At 40.0% G+C, this 19,378-nt stretch overlaps 1 protein-coding gene across 8 annotated transcripts in view; it reads right to left on the bottom strand.

Annotated features, from left to right (window-relative positions):
• Window positions 1-19,378, bottom strand: part of CACNA2D1 (calcium voltage-gated channel auxiliary subunit alpha2delta 1) — a 642,096-nt gene that overhangs the window by 115,631 nt on the left and 507,087 nt on the right. For all 8 annotated transcript variants that reach the window (XM_053252730.1, XM_053252724.1, XM_053252726.1 and 5 more), the window contains one exon: window positions 13,840-13,950. In XM_053252730.1, coding sequence (XP_053108705.1) covers window positions 13,840-13,950 — 111 coding nt within the window. The remainder of the gene's footprint in view (window positions 1-13,839; window positions 13,951-19,378) is intronic.

Raw genomic sequence — 19,378 nt, 5'->3', positions numbered from 1 at the left:
AATCAGGGCAAAGTTCAGAAACAAAGCAGTTCAAATCTCTGACTTCTGGAGTCTGGGCCTGGTTCAGGATAGCCCTAAATACTTCTCTTTGATCACTTTACAATCCCTTTCTCCCACTAGCCCTCATCAGATGAGAAAAAGTGCATCCATAAGTAGAGGTGTGCAAGCTGGCTAGCCTTCGAGACATTCGGCTTGAGGAGGTTTGTGTCAAACCGGCTCAAAAATCACTGGTAAAGTGGAATCCGGTAAGGATTCCCCTTTACCAGTAAAGCAGGAGATTGTGTGTGGGGGGGGGAGAGCTGAAGAAAAATAACTGGGGCAGGAGGGAAGTAAAAATGTGCCTTGAAGTTGCTGGAGGTGGCAGCTGCGGCAGTCTCAGGGACTCACCCCTGCCAGAGTGGGCAGGCCTGGTCCTGTGTGTGTAGGGAGGCAAAAAAAATGGCTGCCGTGCATGCTGTCTGCCATCCTCAAGACCATTTGTCTGAAGAGACAAATGCTTTAGGCTTGAAGAGACTCTTTCTGTTTGGGGTGCAGGAGTGGGGCTTGTGGACCTGCTCTCAGGATGCTGCATGCAAGTACAGTGCTTCCTTTTTACAAAAAACATCTGAAGAGGGCTACTGTTTCTACACTTTCTTAAAGTTACTTGGCAGCAGGAGGAAAACATTAGGGAGGGACTTCTATTAGAGAGCCTAAATGGTGTAGTGGTTAGAGTGCTGGACTAGGACTGGGGAGACCTGAGTTCAAATCCCCCATTCAGCCATGATACTAGCTGGGTGACTCTGGGCCAGTCACTTCTCTCTCAGCCTAGCCTACTTCACAGGGTTGTTGTGAGGAGAAACTTAAGTATGTAGTACACCGCTCTGGGCTCCTTGGAGGAAGAGCAGGATATAAAATGTAATAAATAAATAAATAAATAAATAAATTAGGGCTTCTGTTCAGGCCCAGATACTGCACTGTGAGTGGCAGTGTCTAGGACCATCAAGAACTAAGCAACCACATTTCAGTTGGTTCCTGGTGGCCCTACTGCTGAGTGCAGCATCTAGAACCTATTGAACAATGGTAGGGACTAAACGTGGCCACTACCATGCCTCCATTGCTGACAGCAGATAGGTTTGGGGTAGATAAAGATGTGGTATATGAGGGTTCATGGCTCATGACACGTTGGAATGCACTCATTTTTAAAAACTACTTTGACAGTAAATTATTTTACAACAGCCTATTCCATATTGTCTATCACATGTAAACAATCCAATAAAATCTTGGCTTAGTCACCAGATTTGAGCACAAAAACTTAGTTTGATGTACTCTTTAGATTTAACACAACAGTCATATCAAAGAACTCTCCAAGAGTAGAAGAAAATAATAATAATAATAATCATCATCATCATCATCATCATCCTGTCCATAGAGATGCACTATCAGGATACATTTAATTAGGGCCACAACATGTAATGGGAGTTCTGAAATGTCTATCATTCCATAGAAATTTAAACATAATCCCCAGTTGTAAACTCATATCTGTCGTTTAGTCAGTTCTTCTGAGGCACTTGCTATGTTTCTGGGGGGTGGGGTGGGGGGAATAGCATTCATTACAATACAAACATAATGTACTCTCTAAATTAGAGTTTACTCTCTGCAGCTTTGATTAATCTATTTGCACCAGCTGTAGCCTCAACCTGCTTGCAATACCTTTAAATCAATCACCATTAATAACGCATCTAGGAATGTTACATGAACCAAAATAAAAGTATCAAATAGCCTTTGTCTGTGCCAAATGGAAGAGAACAGAATGACATTTTATAGAACAAATATGACAGGCAAAATTACTTTTCAACAAAAGTATATCCAAAGTTTTATTAGTTGTCTCCATTTCAGATTTTGTCAAGCGTATCAACTAATATTGTAGACAGGGTTGCCAAATGACTCTCCTGACAATATTCCGTAGCCTAAAGAGTTTTGTGGTGGACAAAGTCCCCATCCCCAAAAGGTGGTCCAAGGATTTTGAAACCACATTTTTTTTTTAGAGTTTATTTTCTTGTACTTGCTCTATCCAAAACTTTGGATGTGTTAGAGTGGATAAGTACAGATGAAACAGTGCTTAACTGGGTGGATATAGCTTGGCTGAAGTTACCCATGGGGTACTGGGTTTTGTTGTTTCTGAGGTGTTCTGAGAGTAGATTCTCTGGTAGCAAATCCACTCTCATTTGCCACCAGAGAATCTACTCTCAGAACACCTCAGAAACAATAAAACCCAGTGCCCTACGGGCTTGTGGGTTTGGAGGTGGTTGGCACCCTATGTGTACTATACCACCACTTGCTCTGGGCCACTATGGTGCCCCCCAAGTGGAGTTATGGGGCTGCTGAAATTCCCATTATGCCCTATGGGGGAAAGCTTAAAGACGTGCAAACTTCAGAAATTCCTTAAAAATCACCCCTTCTACCAATTTATTTGAAATCTGGATGGTAACAGGCATCCATTGGGGCACTACTACCTGACCCACTCTTCTGACCCCCAAACCCCTTTTCTGCCCTGAATCTGCCCTCTTTCCTGCCCCCAAAGAATCTGCCCCATCTTCAAAAAATTCTTTAAAAATCACCCCTTTGCCCAATTCCTTTGACATCTTCCTTGTACCCATTGGGCACTACTACCCACCACAACCTGCTCTGGGCCACCCTGGTCCCCCCCCCCAGTGAGTTATAACTAAGGCTGCTAAAAACCCTATTATTCTCTATTGGAAAAAGTTTAAAGATGGTAAATTTCAAAAATAATTTAAAAATCACCCCTTTGCCCCTTTGAAATATGGGTGGTAGCTTCCTTGCACCCATTGGGCACGACCACCCATAACAACCCACTCTGGGCCACCCTGGTGCCCCCCATGTGGAGCTATAAGGTTGCTGAAATCTGCATTATTCCCTATGGGAAAAAGCTTAAAGTTTTGTAGCTTCCACCCATTGGGCACTACCACCCAACCCACTTTGGCCAAAAAATGGAGGGCCAAATCTCTGAATTTTTCAGGTCCGAATCTGGGGTGATTTGTTTTGTACTAGAATCTGGGCAATTGAAGACAGGGGTGATTTGTTTTGTTTAAAAATCACCTAAATTGGCCAGATTCAGCAACAAATCATTTTGTACCCGAATAGTTCTGCACATCCCTACGAGATATTGTAGACTTTTGCCTTATAAGGAAGGTGCTCTAGGCTCCTGATAATTTTGGTGGCCCTCCTCTGCACCTTTAAAAGTTCTATAATGTCCTTTTTGAAATATGGTGACCAGAACTGTTCACATTACTCCAAATGTGGCTGCTCCATAGATCTGAATAAAGGCATAGACAGACTTTTCAGTTGTGGCCTCTTGGATTTGGAACCCCCTCCCTGAAGAGCGTCGCCATTCTCTCTCCCCTCAGTGTTTTTAAAAAGTAAACTAAAACCACATCTTTTTAAAGAGGCTTTTTAATGTTCCATCTTTAGTTATTTCTGGTAGGTTCTTTAGTTTTTATAATTGTGTATTTTTAGCTTTTAAAATAACTTTAATTTGCAACTTAATTCTGATTGTGGTTTTAGCCTGACTTTTAAAATGGTTTACTTAATTTTATTAAATTTATTAATTTTATACATTGTATCTATTTTATTGTTGTGAGCCACCCAAAACAGTAGTGTACTGGAACAGCGGAGTATAAATATTGCATATAAATAAATACATAAATACATAAATACATAAATAAAAAGGCATTATAATACTATCAGTTATTTTCAGTCCCCTTCCTAATATCCCTCGCATGGAATTTGCCTTTCTCACACCTGCTGCACACTGAGTCAAGCCTTTCAATGAGTTGTCCACCACAACCCCAAGATCCCTCTTCTGGTCAATCACTGGCAGCTGTGTATATCAGTGTATATGTGAAGTTGGCAGGGGGAGTTCCTCCAATGTGGATCATTTTATACTGACTTACATTGAATTGCATTTCACGGTTGGACAAATTTTTTTTATTTTATGACATTGTCTTAGGTTTCTCTGGGGTCAAATAATCTGAGCTAAGCAATTGATATCTGCAAAGTTGGGTCAGGGAATATAAAATCATTGTTAAAATGCTATAGGATCTGCAGGATTCAACATTATTTCAGACCACCAAGTATTCCCATTCCATACTACTGGGCCATCTTCTGCTAATGGGTCTTTAAAAAGAGAAATGTTTAATCAATCTGTGTCATTTACCAGATGCTATGACATTACATGCACAACAAGCTATTAATTAAATAAATGTATGCATGAGAAACAGACAGGATAGGCAATTATTCTTATGAGTAAATGTGCTTCTGCAAAGTGATGGACAAATGAGGTGAATTTTAAATTCAATTATGATGAATAATTTTTGAGCAGCTTGTCTGACATTCTTCAAGCTTGTTCACCTTTTTAACAACCGGTGACCTCAGATTTTATTATAATTACTATACTGGACCTGTACACTTTTGACAGGCATAGCTTCCCTCTTCCATTCCATGATTAGTCCAACTCCACTCCAGCGCACCATGAGAGAAGAAAGGGAAAAATCTCCTTTCCCAACCAGAACTTGGAAGGAGGGCTGCAAGGATGGGAAGAAATTTCTTATCACTTCTGCACCCCACAATATTTTGCTCGGTTTGAATTTGAACTGGGTTCAAACCGGGAGGGGAGGTTCAGTTTTGGTTTTGCTTGAAACCCCCCCGGTTTGGTTCGAATTTGAACTGGTTCAAACCTCCCAAAGTGGGTGGGGTGGTAGTTGGCACCTATGAGTGCCTACCACCCAAGCCCCAAAGCAATCAAACACTTGTATGATTTTTTAACAAATTTTGAAAAAATATTATTTTTTTCTCATAGGGTATAATGGGACTCGAACAGCCCATTATCCCCTATGTGGAGCACCTAGGGTCACAAAAATGGGGTGGCCAGAGGTGCCTACCATCCACCAAATCCCAAAGCAATCAGACACTCCTCTGATTATTGGTGAATTTTTAAAGTATTTTTGAATTCCCTATAGGGAATAATGAGGATTCCAGCAAATGTATTGCTTCACGTCAGGGGGAAAGGGGTGGCCTAGAGCGTAGTATGGTGGGTGGTAGTGCCCAAGGGGGGAAAGGAAGCTACCAGAATTATTTCAAAGGAATTGGGCAAAGGGCTGATTTTTAAGTGATTTTTGAAGTTTACGCGTCTTTAAGGATTTTCTCCATAGGGAAAAATGGAGGTTTCAGCAGCCCCATAACTGCACTTGGGGGGGGTCCTGGGGGGGCCAGAGGGAGTGGTGGTGTAGTGCACAGAGAGTGCCAACCACCCCTGTACTCCATGGGTTATTCAATTGTTTGCCTCTTTACATGATCAACTGTTGCCACTTTACGGTGCCAACCACCCCTGTACTCCATGGGTTAGCAACCCATGGGGGTGGTTGGCACCGTAAAGTGGCAACAGATCCTGTAAAGAGGCAAACAACTGAATTAGATAGTCTTTTGTCATTTTTTGAAAGTCATTATATCTACTACAGCTATACTATCCTTTAGACTACTCTGAGTTAATTTGATTACATCAGTATCCAATAATATATGGTGCAAGTTATCTATAGAGACAGAAAACTACTTTAAAACTGTATGCCTGCTCAAACAGAAGAAAACCAGTAATTTAACGGGACACTTTTCAGAGCTAGATGTTCAAGAGAAGCACAAAATGTTTATTATTTTCTTTAACTTGTCAACGTGGAGGTTAAATAGGAGTCAGGTTCAACAAACAATGTAAGCAAAAGTGAAGAGGCAACATTACATGAGATGCAAACACTGCTGGAAGATGCAATTTTATCAGTTTTTTGGGGGAAAGGAGATATAAAATATTCAGATACTAACACAAGCTATCCAAAAATTTCAGGGGGGAACCCATCATTGTTTTTTCACAGTAACATTAGTATTGAATAATACTTTGGAGTTCTGCAGCTTCTTCTAGACCTTAAACACATATGAAATGTTTGTGGAACAATTGCTGAGAGAATTATAAACCATGTAGACCTTGCCAACTGTGAAGGACATGCATTCAATGTATCCCACCCCCCGTCCAGCCCGGCCTTAGAATTTCAGTGTACTTCCCCTCTTTAAAATATTCAGAAGTGATAACTAAGAAAGAGTCACGCTATTTTCAAGGGACACATGCTAACTTGTATATACATGTGCCCTTCACAGTTGATAAAGTCCACATGTTTTATCATTCTCTCAGCAATTGATCCACAAGCATTCCATGTGGTTTTAAAGTCAGAATATATATTTTCTGGTATCCTTACCTGGGTACAAAATGTAGTTTATGAATCTACTCTGAGTTTCAGAATAGTAGAATCCATTTGTAAACCATGCATAAATTGACCATTATTAATACAGTTCAGAACAATATCCCTAAAGAAGGGAATGATTCGTTCAGCATAAAATGTGTACAACACAGATATGAAATTTGGTGCTAGGCCAAAATATCTATCAATTTTACTACAATGATATTGTACCGAAACTTTAAGACATTACATTATAATCTTATCCACAACTATATTGTAAATAATATGAAGTTAATGCAGTTATCAGTAAGTGATTACATAGTATATTGCTCTGAACACATGTATATGCAGTCTTCTGAATTCTGGCGCGTAACATTTCATGACAATCATAGCTTTCAAGTCTATTGCATGAGATAATGAGCATTACTATTCAAAGTCGGTGCTGGTTCTACATTTGAGGTTTTTCATATTGTCTAGAACGTTTCTGTCCATTGCTATGCTCGTATTACAAAGGAACAAGTATTAAGCATATCCAATCCAATCTAATCTATATTTTGAATAATTGGTTGGTTGTTTTGTGCAGAATAAACTCATAATCCCAATGACCTAGAGATACCGAAAGTTGCATACACAATCCTGCCACTGAAATGATCTGAATGCATTCATTTTTACACTGGAATTACTTTTTACACCAGAATGCTCAGTGAAAAATTAATTTCTTTTTATATCTTTAGAAGAAATTATGAATATCATACTTGTTGGTTACCTAAAGATACCAAATTTTGCACAAACAATCCTGCCATTTAAATTAGCTGCATGCTCTACTTTTTACATGGGAATATGCTGGGGAAACAGTTTTTAAAAACTGTATGTTTTACAAGAAATTCTGAATATAATCACCATATTTTAAATGTGATTCTTATCAACTGATTTTTAATACTCAATAATCAGGTCAATAATTCCAAAACAGCATTATGCCCAAGAGAAGCAGAAGGTCTTTCTCAGATTCAAATTTACTATGATTCAAGTTTAGCACATATAGTAATTAGTCAATAAAATGAATAATGTTTGAAGTTGAAATCCTACAAATTCCAAACTGTTCTTTTACCTCCCTTTTGCAAGCACATTAATTAAAAAAAAACCTAGCTGAACCGGGCACAGAACATCTGCACCTCTAGTTCTCTTCTCGGCTTTCCTCTAGCCCCTCTTGCCCAATGGATGCTACTTGGCCATCCTCCTGGCCAGCAGTTTCTTTCCCCCCACCCTCTAGTCCCCTTGAATAGCAGTTTCACCCATTCGCTGGGGACCTCCATATAGTTTTTATGGTTCTCAGTTTGTAGCTTTTGTAATTTTAAATGTGGTTTTTTAGTCTTCTGTTAACTTCTTTAACTAACTAGTATTACACTCTATTTTATTAATGTTGTGAGCTGCCTCAAGCATTAGTGAACTGGAGGGCTGGGGTATAAAGATTTTAAATTTTAAAAAATAAACATATCAATTTAGTTATTGCAGGGTGGTGGTGGTTAGTTTGGGTTTTCTACCCTGTAACTAAATTGGTATAAAGTTTAAATAGCTACTCTCCCCGCTCCCCAGCTGGCATGCAGGGAGATTTAAAGAAGCAAGGCAGGAAGTGCAGGCTCTTCCATCCACCCTAGTGCTGCTTCTTTTAACCCCCCTGCGCATCAGCCAAGAAGCAAGGAGAGTGGCTATTTAAATTTTACAGCTCTCTGTGCTTCTCAGCTGATGTGCGGGGAGGTTTAAATTTTAAATAACCACTCCCCTCATACAGGCTGCTCCATCTAATCTCACTATGAGACTGGATTGTTTAGCTAAGGAACCTAATCCCATTTGGGGGGTTAGATCAAGCACTCCAATATCGTGGTTTCTGCAAACGTTACCCCGTGGTATTAGGTCATCTCCTAGATTTCATTTCTTGAGCTTTCCTGGCAGTGTAATCTACACAAATTTATTTTGCTCAATGAATGACAAACCTCACCTACAATGCACTATAAAAAATGAGCTAAATTCGCAGTAGGATTTTTGTTCTATGGATAAGAGCAATTCTTGTCTTCATCTGGCACCTGATACTTATTCAATAATTCATTAAAAACTACAGTTAATGGCTGAATTAGTGGATCCCAAAGAAGTTTTATAATAATCAGTAACCTATAATGTCTTAAGGTGTTCAATTTTAATTTGGAAGATAACATGTTCTTTCTCCACAGTTATTTCAAACATTTAATATTGCTTGTTGATGTCTGTTAACTTTGGAAAATCCAAAAAAATTCCAAAGTCCAGCATTTGGAGTGTCCTACTGATACAGTTTTTGTAAAGTTATATAAATCAGATACTCTAAACTGTCATTCGATTAACCTTTGCATCTCATCTAAGTCCACCAGAGCTATATTCTTCTTTTCCTATATCATATTCTAAAAACTTATGCCTCCCCTTCTCCACAGGTATTTATTCAGTCTAGTTATTTTCCAGTGATTGAATACTTATGTTATTTTTCTATCCACCACACTTTTATGCAAGAAGCTTTTCATCTTGTCCAATGGTTATTTGTTTTTATTTTGTTGTTGATTCAAATATGCTGACACCTGAATAAAAACTTATAAAGGCATTACTAGTGCCCCAAATAATCCACCAGTCTAAAGCAGGAATGGTATGAAGCCCAAAACATTAATGCAACTTCTGCAAAATAACCTTGCCAATTAAAATCTTACTTTGATGCACTAATTTATGTACAATCATTGCTTGAGGTCTTTTCAGCCTCAGCAAAAAGCAGGTGGTGGCTGTGAGGGCTCTATAACAGACTCCCAAAGGAGATACATTAAGCAGTGTTTCTCAACCGCCGGTCCATGGACCGATGTCGGTCGGTGAGGCATTGGGTACTGGTCCATGAGGCATCACTAATAAAAATCACACACACACACCCAAAAAATCAAATTTGGGCCGGTGGGGGCTGCCACTCTTAGCTCTCCAGAGCTCATTTCCAGGCAGCCCTCACTGCTGAAGAATGTTGATTTCGAGGAAGCCAAATGAACGTTATCCAGCAGTGAGGCCTGCCTGCCTAAAAATGAGCTCCCTGGAGCTCCAAGAAAGCCAAATGAACGTTATCCAGCAGTGAGGCCTGCCTGCCTAAAAATGAGCTCCTGGGAGCTTACCTGGGCTTTGTGGATCTCAGGCCCCACCCCTCTGTGAGTGATTTCATGTACAGAGGAGCGGGACCCAGGATCCACTGAGCAGTCCATTGGTGATGCAGCTAGTATCCATGACTTCCTACTACTAAAGCAAAAATCACACATTTATTATTGTGGATAAATGTCCCAGACAAGAAGATGATTTGTTAATACTATTATCAAGCACATGAAAAAAGTGGCAGCTTCACTTCAATTAATCCAGTTGTGACTGTGACATGCAGCCATTGTTCAGATCTTCATTAATTTATATTGATTTATGAATTTGAAGGAAGAATGTGATGCAATTAATTCTAATACAGTATATTATAACAAGACTAATACAAGAATATGCATGCAATACACAATTGGATCCACTTTGTGAAAACCAAGTCTGTAGATAAGTGTGCTGAACGTATAATGCCAACATGCAGGAAAGAAGAGATATTTGCAAAAATAAAAGGGTCAGGTTTCACACATCCCTACTGTAGACAGGATGTAGAAATTCTCTCTCTATTCAAAAGTAAGCTACAAAACCTATACCCTTTCTACTATAGTATCACATTTCTAAAGGGATATGTGTGTGTCATTTTGGCATTCATTGTATATATATCCTTAAATATCCCCACCCCCCATGGAGAACAAAGCATAATCAAAACATATATATGCTGTTGGAACGTATACTGAAACATTAGTATTTTTATCTTGGGAAGTATCAGTTCCAAAGGTAAAGCACAACTTCGTTAAACATCTGCAAAGCATTTTACCCTTGCAAGAGAAATAAAAGTAGTATTCAGTAAATAGATGCTACAGACATAAATGCAATTAATCTCCTGTCTCATGTAATTCACTGTATTCATTTGGACATTCACAGAGCAAGATGACATTTATAGAAGACATCTAAACATGCTCCACAACTTTTTCAGTTAGAGGAAAAGACAGATAAATAAATCAAGCTGCCACATTTGTTTAAAAAAAAAAAGTATCACAGAGGGCTTTGTGGAAGTCTGAGTTTTAGTCCATGGTGTGGGCAAACTCAATCATTAAACAAGGTTGAATAACTACTATTCGATTTAATTTTACATGGCTGGTAAGGTCTAGTTTTCCCGTAACATATAATTACTTGAGTTAAAATATCCCATGCGGCCAATAACCTGCTCCTAACATTGATTGCAACAGTATTGCAGTAATGCTCACTCAGGATGCAGCATATTGGATGTTATTCAGGATCACATATCACAATGCTGTGCTGCTTTCTGTAATATTATGCTAGCACTAAAGGCAGGTATATCAGCACATATTTTAAAGACTAGATTGAGCACATGTGGCAATGTATCTTTTCATGCCTTTTGTTCAGAGATCAGAACTTTAAAAAATGTGTTGGCTTTTCCAAACATCCAAGAGATTCCACTGAAGTGTCAAAAGACTGATGCCGTTGATAGATGATTCATCTGATTAGGGAAGTGATATTCAATCTATTTTGGATGGGGCTGCCCCACACCCACCCCACCCCAAGTATCCAAGTTTGCAGTCTGAGGTGTTTGTATTTCCAGCTTTATCAAAGGAGGACCAAGTGGTATTAGTGTCATAGAATGCCATCCATCAGCTGAACCCTTCTGAATATGAGATATCCTGTCCACAGTTATCCATGCTCTGGTAACCTCCAGATTAGACTACAGGAAAACCTCATTCATCATTGCCTTCATATCTGAGATTTCACGTATCCGTGGTTGGGGAATTGGCACCTGACCTTGGTATACGGGGGGAGGGGGCAGAATTTGCAATGAAGGAGTTGATTTTTGCACATCTGTGCATCAGGAATAGCCATAAATGACCTCAGACATCATTTCTGGTCGCTATCTTGAGATCAGGAGCCTCAAAATGGCTCCTCTTGCAGAAAAAAAGGACAAACCCTCCGAAATTTCTTGCTGATTTTTTTGCTATTGGAGTGCATTGCTGTGCTGCTGGGGACCTGTGGATCATGGTAGGCCACTCCCTCCCTACATTTTTAGGGCCATTTCCCCCACTTTTTGTAACATTTTCCCAACCTCCAGGAACCTAACCCCTGCAATCCCAATGCCTCCATATTCGCAGTTTCCATATCCACGGTAGCAGAATGGAACCCCACAATATGGAGGTTCTCCTGTAGTGCAACACTTTGTATGCAGGCTGCCTTTGAAAATGGTAGTCGCTAGGCTACTAGCTGGGGCTGGTGTATGGGAACATATTTCACCAGTGCTTACACAGTTATGATCACCTTTCGAAAGCCTTTCTCTGGGTGCCCACATCATTTGAGTGGAGGCAGAGGGGGGCAACTGGGAGAGAGAGCCTTCCCAGTTGGGAGACATTGCCCACTGAACTCAGACTTGACTGGTGCCCACTCTGATGTATTTTGGGAAGGTGAAGACCTTTCAGTTTTACTAGACTAACATCTGCAGATATCGGACTGTGCTGAAATGCATTGCTGCCATAGCTTTAAATCTAGTGGCAGTGGTGGAAAAATGGTATGCAGGTAGGGCAGTTGCAGAGCAACTTTTGAGCCCTCAATTTCACATTGGGAGTTTTCACAGAACCACTTTTGGCTTAAACTCAAGTTTATAATGCCTCTTTTGGTCTGCTGTTCTACGATTTGTACTCATTTGATGTTTCTGTGAATTACAGTTTTTACTATCCAGCTAACCATCCTAGAAAAAAAAATGTACTGAAGGGTGGTGTGCAAATTTTTTAAAAATAAAACATAATAATTAAATACTCCAGCTCAGTTAGGGGGGGAAATAGAGGAACTGAAAATGTAGGAATCAGAATTGGAGGATTCTAAAGGATGCAGAAATAACATGCGTTCAGGGCTCACACTGCAGGTGAAAATGGCAAACACAGGATTTCTGGCATCTATGGATCACATGATTCCACTGTCCATGCAACTGACTGTTCTGTTATGAAAGACACATTGTTAATAGACAGCTTTCCTTCTATTCTGGAATTTAGATTTCATCCTGAGTAAGACTTTAGACAAGCATTTTATTCCTGGAACAGAAACAGCTCCGATTTTGGCCAAAACAGCAAATTCATACAACCTGAACTGATTCAAATCATCTGGAGAAGCAAAACACGGAGCAAGCTTAATGAAGCAAAAATTCCAGATGGAGCAAGCACGGATCAGACAACAGATAAGATCTGATAACCCAATTAACCACATCCTAAAATGCAATTGAGGCTATCCAACCTCTGTCTTCCCCCTCTCCTTCTCCCTCAGAATTGCCTTCACTCCTTCACTCCATCAAGATTACCAAATACCATACCTTCATCTTGTGCCTCTGCTCTCCAAAAATAAACTTGATTTTCAAAAATATTTGTCTCCAAGTTTCTTTGCTCCTCTGGGATACTCCAACATGTCTCATCACTGTCTGGATTGTGCTCCATATGTCACTGTGCTTGCAAATTTGGTTCTGATTAAGTTCCCCATTTTGCTCTCAAAGCATAAGTGTACACGGGTGTAGGATACACAGGTTCGAGCAAGCATGGAAACAATATTAAGCTGGTGTATATAGAGATTTGGTCTATTGACCATAGTACTGTTGATTTTGACTTGTGGCATCTTTCCAGAGTTCCAGGTACAGGGCTTGTCAAATCCTACTATCTGACATCCTATAGCTGAAAATGCTAGGGATCGACCTTGTGTATGGAAAACATGTCCTCTGTCACTGACCTGTGAGCCCTCCCAATATCAATATGGCCTATATGTAATCAGAAGGCATATGGAACTCCCAAAGCAGCCTGCACCTTTGCACTGTATCCATGACTGCTGCCAATAACAATCAGCCAGTCCTGTATTGAATAAGTCATCCATGAGACATTCAGGAAGTTGCATGACTCAGGTACCTTGCTACTAAGCTACAATGTCTAAAGGAAATAATCAACGCCAGTTCAGAACACACTAGAGTTTGTAAGACACTAGAGTGATTTCTGATGTGAACAAGACCTTGGATCAAATTCCTGAAAATTACTCATCTATGAAGATGTTAAATAGAGTTTGACGTGCTAGATTTTTTTCTTGATTTATAAAGAAAAACCACATTCCACAATTTGCCCTTCTGTAATGCCATATTTAATTACTTTTAGTTTGCTTATACTATCACATACACATTGCTGGGAGAACACTAATTTATGTCAGTGTCCTAAACCTGTTCCCGCTGTTACTACCTTTTCAACTTTGACCTTAGTTTTAAAAATATGTATAATCTTATTTAATGTATTATTTTAAATGTTAAGCTGGTCTAAGGACCTTAATAAATTTACTTACTTATTTAATTTTAACTTAAGTCATATACTCTAAAATAACTTTAGCAAGCATCAAGCAATAAAGTGCTTCAAGCAGTGAACCTTACTTTTCGTTCCTTATTGTATTTCGTGAAAATCTCCTGTGCTCTTTCTTCACCACCATCAGTAAACAACATTATAATCTTGTTGCAGTTAGCTCTGAAGATACTGTGACTGTGCTGAAAAAAATACAGGACATATTCTAGTTATCGTTCATTAAACAAAATAACCCAATGTGCTACAGTTTAATGCCGTTTTCAGAAATACATTTTCTGTTCTTTCCAAGAGAGCTTTTTCATATGTTGCATCTTGCACACTTATGTACCAATAGCTGTGCCCCCACCCCAGTAAAATGACAGAGTGTGCACTTTCCCCTGCTGAAATGATTTCCACATGCATTCAGCAATATTTCTGTCAGCAGCAGCAGCAGGACAAGCTACTTTGAGACTCCCCTATGTATAAATAGTGTTGGCTTTCATACTGTAAGCATTTCCACATGCACAACTATAGTTCCTTTTGCAAGCCTAATAGGAAGTAAAAGGGGACATTCAAGGATTAAAAACATAGGTTACACCATAAGCGGGACCAGAAACAATGTTTCCAGAACCCACCTTGTACTCAGTGAGGGATAGCCGGTTGCCTGCCGGGACCAAGTAGGAATTTTTGGGTTGCACCAGATTGCCACTAGACATGACCTTTTTTCACCTACTTCTCACTGAGTCCTTCAGGTTTGGGTCATACGTAGGCACCAAAAGAATTGGTCACTTGGCAGGAAAGTGTGGGTGTTGGGTAGGTAGTTTGATTAACGGTGTTCAGCGGGAGGGTCATTTGGGGTGAGGAGGGGACAACGAACAGCCCTTCAGTGTTTTTGCAGGCCGGAGGGTTGGTAATGGCCCCCGCTTGGGGGGTGGCTCAATTCACCAGCTCAGAGTTTGGTGGCTTGAGTTGGGGATGGGTTGGATTGCAACCTCCCTTAGTGGGGGAAAGCCTGACAGTGAGAGGAAGCCAGGACCTGGTGCCTGAATGAATCAGAACCTGGCCCTTCACCCTGGGCTGGGATGGCCCTCCCTAGAAGGCGGCCCCACATGGAACGAGTACCCACACTTTGGTTAGTTAGGTACCTCATTGCAGGTCTTACTCTGTCGTACATTAATAAAGTGGCCTCATTTTATTCCAACTAAGTGTGTCTTGTCTTCATCGGGGCTGAGGGGCAATCAATGCAATGAAGTAACATGGAAAGAAATGGACCCTCATTTTCATCATTCTAGAGCCCTCTGCAGATGTTTTAAAACATCTGAAGAGAGCTTAGGTATTGATGTATATTGGATATTAGATAGTATATCTGCATAGTATATTAGGTATTAGATACCCATAATATATTTCGTATTAGAACATTAGAGCTGGACCCAGGAAATCTGGTTCAAATAGCTTCTCAGCTATGATATGAAGCTAATTAGCTTCATAACATAACTCTGCACCTATCACCCGCTCCCAACTTAGTCTTTCACACAGGTAGCTTTGAGGATAAAGTGTGGGGGAACCCTGCATGCCACCCTAACTCCTTAGAAAAAGGGTAGGCTTATAAATAATAGAAGGGTAGATTTATATATAATAGTAAGAGATTTACTATATATTATATATTTGGAAGAATTGGTTAGTTGGTGCGAAATAAAAACATACTTTCGGATGACCTACAAATATCAAATTTTGCATGAACAATCCTGCCACTCAAATTAGCCGAATGTAATATGTTTTACACTGGAATATGATTGGGAAATAGGTTAAATTTTTTTTTTAGATGAAATTCTGACTATACTCATTTTTAACTGTTATTGTTCTCAACAGATTTTTAACATTCAACAATCAGATCAATAATTCCAAAACAACATAATGCCCAAGAAAAGCAGAAGCTTTTGGCCTGTGGGGTCCCACAGGGTTTGGTTTTTGTCCCTCATGCTGTTTAACATCTACATGAAACCACTGGGAGAGGTCATCCAGGGATTTGGACTGGGTTGTCAGCAATATGCAGGTCACACTCAGCTCTCTCTCTCCTTGTGACCTCATTCTAGGGAGACAGTGGAAGTCCTGAATCAGGGGCTGGAAGCAGTGATGGGTTGGATGTGAGCTAATAAACTGATATTAAATCCAAGCACGACGGAAGTACTGTTGATCAGTAGGAGAGCCAATTGGGATAAGGAGATTCTACCAGTTTTGGGTGGAGTTGCACTCCCCTTGGGAGAGCAAGTGTGCAGCTTGGGGGTACTGCTAGAGCCGGCTCTGCTTTTGGAAGCTCAGGTGGAGGCAGTGGCCAGGGATGCCTTTGCACAGCTTCGGCTAGTGCACCAGCTACCTCCCTTTCTCGAGAAGGCAGATCTGGCCACTGTTACCCATGCCTTAGTCACATCACGGCTGGAATACTGTTACACGCTCTATGTGGGGTTGCCCTCAAAGAATATTCAGAAACTGCAGCTAGTGCAAAATGAGGCAGCTAGGATGTTATCCAGAGCTGCCTACTGGGACCATATTACCCCCCATTTTGAAAGACCTACATTGGCTGCCAATCAATTTCCGGATCCAATTCAAGGTGTTGGTTTTGACCTTTAAAATCCCAAATGGTTTGGGCCCTGGATACCTGAAGGACTGTTTGCTCTCAAGGGTTTCTGCCCACTTGATCATCAGAGGGGGCCCTGCTCCATATGCTGACAATGAGGAAGGCTAGCCTGCCATGTACGTGGGACAAGGCCTTCTCAGTCATTGCCCCCAGACTTTGGAATGCTCTCCCGGTGGGCCTCAGCTCCCAGTTTCCATCACAGTTTTTAGAAAGCAATAAAATAAAATCTTGCTTTTTACCCAGGCTTTTAAATGAGTGTTTTGTTTGCTGCTGCTTTGTATCTTGTGGTTATATTGTACATGTTTTTTAACTTTTAATTAGATTTGTATTTTTAGATTCCATTTTAATTCTTATTGTGTAGTTTTTATGGCTTTATATTGTCTTAAATGTTTCGTAAACCACCTTGAGATTATTTTAATGAAAAGTGATATAAATTCTTTAACAATAAATAAAAAATAAATAATTAAAACAGTCAATAACATGAATAATGTTTGAAGTTGAAATCCTATAAATTTCAAAATTGATATTTTATGTGCCTTTTGCTAGCACATTATTTTTAAAAAGCCACTCTCCCCACTTCTAAGCTGGCATAGAGTGAGATTTAAAGAAGCAGCGTGAGAAGTGCAGACTGCTCCATCCACTCTTGCCTCTTACACTGCTTCCTTAAACCTCCCTGTGCCTTAGGTGAGAAGTGAGGGGAGTGGTTATTTAAACTCTGCATTTCCCCAAGCCTCTCAGCTGATGCATGGTGAGGTTTAAAGTTTAAATAGCCACTCTCCCTGCTTCTCAGATGATGTGCAGGAATATTGAAAGTGTAAATAAGCCACTCTGTCCAGGCCGCCTGCTCCATCCATTCTTGCCACGAGAGTGGATTGTTCAGCTAAGGATCCTAACTCCATATTCTGGGTTAGGTAAAGCACTCCAGTTTTGCAGTTTCCTCTGTGATATAAAGGGGCTCCTGGATTTTATTTCCTGAACCTTCTTGAACCTTCCTAGCAGTGTAATCTATGCAAAATGACTTTGCCCAATCAATGATGGGCCTCACTTACTAGTAAATAAAAAATAAATAAAATAAAATAAATAAAAATGTTAATTACCTACGTATTGAGTAACTGAATCTGAAGCAACTTTTATCCTACACAGGTCTACCACATATCTGAATTCTGCTAACAATATTTTTTAAATTAAAGGGTCAATTCACTGGTGCGATTATTGAACTAATGCTTAATGCTTAAACCCACCTCTTCACCCAAGCTTTTTCTGTTCTTCAAAATTTTAAGGTTTAGTTTGTGGTGATTTTTAAATTGTTAAATCGTTTTAAGTTTTTGTATATATTTTAACTTGTTTTATACTATTGTTAACCACCCAGAGAAGAAGGTTTGGGTGGTATACAAATGTTAATAATAATAATAATAATAATAATAATAATAATAATAATAATGTCAAGATATCAGCTTCTACTGCCAAAAGTAAATCAATATTATTTAAGATTACCCAAGTATTACTTTATCAAGTGAAAGTGAATAAGGGAAGTTTTAACTATTATATTAATACCAGCAGATTCAGAAATAAAAAATGCATACTGTAAAGAACGGGCACTGCTTATGTCTTTAGCCTTGGAGTTATACACACAGCAACAGCAAAGTTTATACTCTACTGAACTGTGGTTAAATAAAGCACTTTACAGCTTCAATTAACATAGGAATAAAGTAATGCTATATAAAAAGCTAGGTGATAAACACATTTTAATAACCACAACACATTAATAAAAATAAAATAATATGCATTACTTATCATCATCATCATCATCATCAGTAGTGGTGGTGGTAGTAGTGATAATACAAAAAATAGCACATATTAACCCAATGGGGAATATATCATATATGGGAATACATCATATATGTATGTACTCATTTTGATAAAAGTGATGTTATTTAACCCCCTTTCTGCATTTCAGACTTATATTCTATGATAACCACGGTAAGCCTGCGTAGTGTCTAAGATAGTCCTGCTTTTCTGAATAACTTCTACCCAGGTACTTTTTAACATGGAGATGTTGCATTTTATACATACAAATATATGCTTGGTTACTCACACTACTACAGTGTGCCTCTTTGCCAAGTTAGCAGGTAGACAGGGGCGGCAGGGAGGTACGCTGCCACCCTGATGGACTTTAGAAAAAAGGAGCACTGGTGGGGAAGAGTGGATGGAGGGGTAAGTGCACTCTCCCCTGATCTTAAAGCAGCACCCCCCCCAACAACCCCCCCACCTGGTTCAGTGCACATTCCTAGCCTCAGGAGCAAGATGTCTCTCAATACCAGTTGCAGGGGAGCAACAGCAGGAGAAAGGACATGCCCTCTCCTCTTGCCTGTGGGCTTCTCAGAGGCATCTGGTGGGCCACTGTGGGAAACAAGATGTTGGAGGGATCTGATACTGTTCTTATGACTTTTGTCCTTCACACATCTACACAAACTTGAGGAAGACAGCCAGGAACAGCCAACTGTCAGATCTTCTGAGATTTGGCACTGGACCCTGAGATCAGGGGATAGAATATGAGAGCTAAAGGGTGGGGCTTAACAGATCAGGTAATTGAGCAGAGGATGTCAGGTCAGGGGGAAAGCCTGGTTATGTCTAATGCCTCTGAGGTAAAGCTTGATGGACATGAGGGGGTGGAGCACACAGCAAAATCTCTCAAGGCAAGTAAAGAAAGGCATGCCCCTTTCTGACCCCTCACCCCCCCCCCCCCCGCTTCAAGAATGTGGGATGGAGACTAAAACCCTGCAACTTCAAGGTAAGATCTGAGACCTGGCAATCCTTGTGCAGAACATACATTTAACCCTTGCAGGCTCAATTTCTTAGCTGTTCTGAACACCAGCACCATTAGCCTCACACTCTGGTGGAGTGTGGCACTTTAAGAGATGAGAACAGGAAGAAAATCCAAGACACAGCCGGATTTTCTTATTTAAAATCACAACAGGTCTAAAGGTGACTTGGAG

This window comes from Hemicordylus capensis, chromosome 5 (assembly GCF_027244095.1).
Source record: "Hemicordylus capensis ecotype Gifberg chromosome 5, rHemCap1.1.pri, whole genome shotgun sequence".
Classification (NCBI taxonomy): domain Eukaryota; kingdom Metazoa; phylum Chordata; class Lepidosauria; order Squamata; family Cordylidae; genus Hemicordylus; species Hemicordylus capensis.
Note: the sequence above shows the minus strand (reverse complement) of the source record. Positions and strands in the feature narration are given on the sequence as shown.